The sequence below is a fragment of the Penaeus vannamei genome, chromosome 7, assembly GCF_042767895.1.
Source record: "Penaeus vannamei isolate JL-2024 chromosome 7, ASM4276789v1, whole genome shotgun sequence".
NCBI lineage: Eukaryota > Metazoa > Arthropoda > Malacostraca > Decapoda > Penaeidae > Penaeus > Penaeus vannamei.
In genome coordinates, this window is record NC_091555.1 from 10,176,435 (window position 1) to 10,178,934 (window position 2,500).

The following is a 2,500-nucleotide window of genomic DNA, read 5'->3' on the forward strand; positions in this document are numbered from 1 at the left end:
CTATTTGAAAAAGTCAGTTCCCTCCTAAAAAGGATGTGGCCCTGAGGGCCCGGCCCTGTTCTTTGCTCATATGTATTTGCATATAAGTATATATATGTATATATGTGTATCTATATAGATATATACAGTGAGTGGAGTGAAATTTACGTTAGATATTCATTAAAAAACGACAATCAATATTCCTGTAGATATTGTGACTTAAAGTGACAAGTTCTCTATTTTCCATAAGGCTTAGGGTGTGGCCCAAGGAACTGGTAGTAAAATCTTTATATTATCCAAATAACTTTATTATCATCACAGTTTATTTTGCGTCGTCTTTGTGGAGTAACTTAAGCAGTTCCTGGTGCTGCCTGTGGGCCTGCCGCTTCCCTTGCTGCTGCGGCCTCCTTGGCTGCCTGCAGAGCGGCTTGGTTTTGCTTCTGAATCTCAGCCTTGATCTCTTCCTGGGTAGGATATTCAAGGGTGACTCCATCAGGGCACACGTATTTGGGGCAGCACGATGGGTATTCGAGGATGGTGTCGTTCCGTTGAAGCTCAGCTAGGTTGGCAATTGTACATGCCTCACCATTCTTGGGCTGAGGACCGCAGTCATGGACGCGCTCAATGTAGTCTGCGCCGCTCTTGACGCATTCAGCTTTGCCGCAGAAGGGGAACAAGCTCCAGGACTGATTTTCCAGGAAGAGTCGGAAGTTTGTTGACGAGAAGCAAAGTTCTGGAAAGTCTGTTGAAGACAAAAAGGGTGAAATAATTAAAAGGAACACACACACACTTGCATACATTCCCACACACACATATATACAAATATGTGTATTAATATACATGTATATTTGTGTGTGCATTAATATTGATATATATATGTGAACATATATATATATATATATATATATATATCAATATAAGCATATAAACATATGTATATACATATATATTCGTAAATATATATATATATATATATTATATATATGTATATATATATATTATATATATGTATATATATATATATATACGTATGTGTATATATACATATATTTATCTATCTATACATATATTTTTTATCATATACATAAATACATACATACAAACACATATATAATTATATGTGCATACATATATATCTATATTGTCTCTATTATATATATATATATATATATTCATATATATATATATACTTACATTTATATAGATACATATATATATACTTATATGTTTATACATATATTTCGATTATCTATATGTGTCTGTAATAATGATTTAGGGTTTGCTGTGACATGGTATTGTTACTTCAGTTGAATTATGACTATTGTGCTTCCGGACTTCCCCCTGTGTGCGAGGAATGGCCGGGGTTGCCATCCACTGGCAGTGCGCGTGAATCGAATGCAGGTCGGAAAGATTGCTAGACAAGAGCGCTACCGCGGCACTACGGTGTGTGTGCATACATACATATGTATATATATACACATACATATATATATGTATACATACATATGTATGTATATATGTGTGTATTTCTATATCTATATATATATACAGTAAATATACACACATAAACACATGACTTTAAAGTCATCAACTGTAAAGCAGTGACTTTCGAGCTCTAGACGTGGGCACACTGGAGAAAAGATAATTGGCATACCTCTCAGCACGTCAGCTTTCAGGTCCCTGACGAAGGGCCCTGGGCCCTGCAGGTCAGCCGGTCCCTGTTGTGCGAAGACGAGGCTTCCCAAACAAGCAATCAGCAAGAACTTCATGGCTGTAATGAAAGAACAGTTTTAGTCTCTATGTGTGGGATAGGCATTTCATCACTGCTTGTCACATGAAAAGATCGAAATGAAAATGTACTTTTAAACTCCCCCCGCCCCCTTTCTCTCCCTTTTCTTTTTCACGTACATGCTCATACATATGCAACAGGGCTCTCACAAATGTAGATCAGGAATTCACTAGAATTAGGCAGAAATATCCCTACATTGGTCAGAATGTCCCGAAATTTTCCAATACCGATTTTAAATTCTTATTCAAATGAAAATCATATTTCTTATAAAGTTATAAGGTAAAATTGGAGGTATTCTACTCAAGAGATTTATTTTCCATCTTCATATGATAATATATTTTAGCATTTTGAGCTTTGGCATTAGTTAAAGAATATAAAGCACCATTGTCTTACTAGAGAGAATCCTCTAGGATATTAGAAAGCAAAAATTAAACCCTGTATGTTGACTAAAATTGATCTTCAGTAAGAAAATTGCATTACAAAGCGTCTTCTGTACACGTCATGGAAGTTAAATCCGGATTAAAGTTTAATCCAAATCCACAGTACTTGCACAGATGTAAGCCAATCTGCCTTTTTATATAGAAAAGTGGGTAATGGTGTAATGGCTATAAGCAGTCACCCTCTTTGAGTTTCATGTCACACACTAATGTTGATAAGTAGACTTAGCCACAGAGAAAATATATATACACATATACGGTAGTATATTATAAAGATATGTATTTGTGCCACTAC

General features: G+C 35.6%; 1 protein-coding gene across 1 annotated transcript in view; it reads right to left on the minus strand.

The window, feature by feature from the left end:
* Positions 1-271: 271 nt before the first annotated feature.
* The window catches only part of LOC138862211 (uncharacterized), a 2,991-nt gene continuing 762 nt past the window's right edge, over positions 272-2,500 (minus strand). Inside the window, exons 2-3 of the mRNA XM_070123493.1 lie at positions 1,634-1,750; positions 272-721 (exon numbers count right to left, since the gene is read on the minus strand). Coding sequence (XP_069979594.1) covers positions 330-721; positions 1,634-1,748 — 507 coding nt within the window. The 5' untranslated portion in view covers positions 1,749-1,750 and the 3' untranslated portion in view covers positions 272-329. The remainder of the gene's footprint in view (positions 722-1,633; positions 1,751-2,500) is intronic.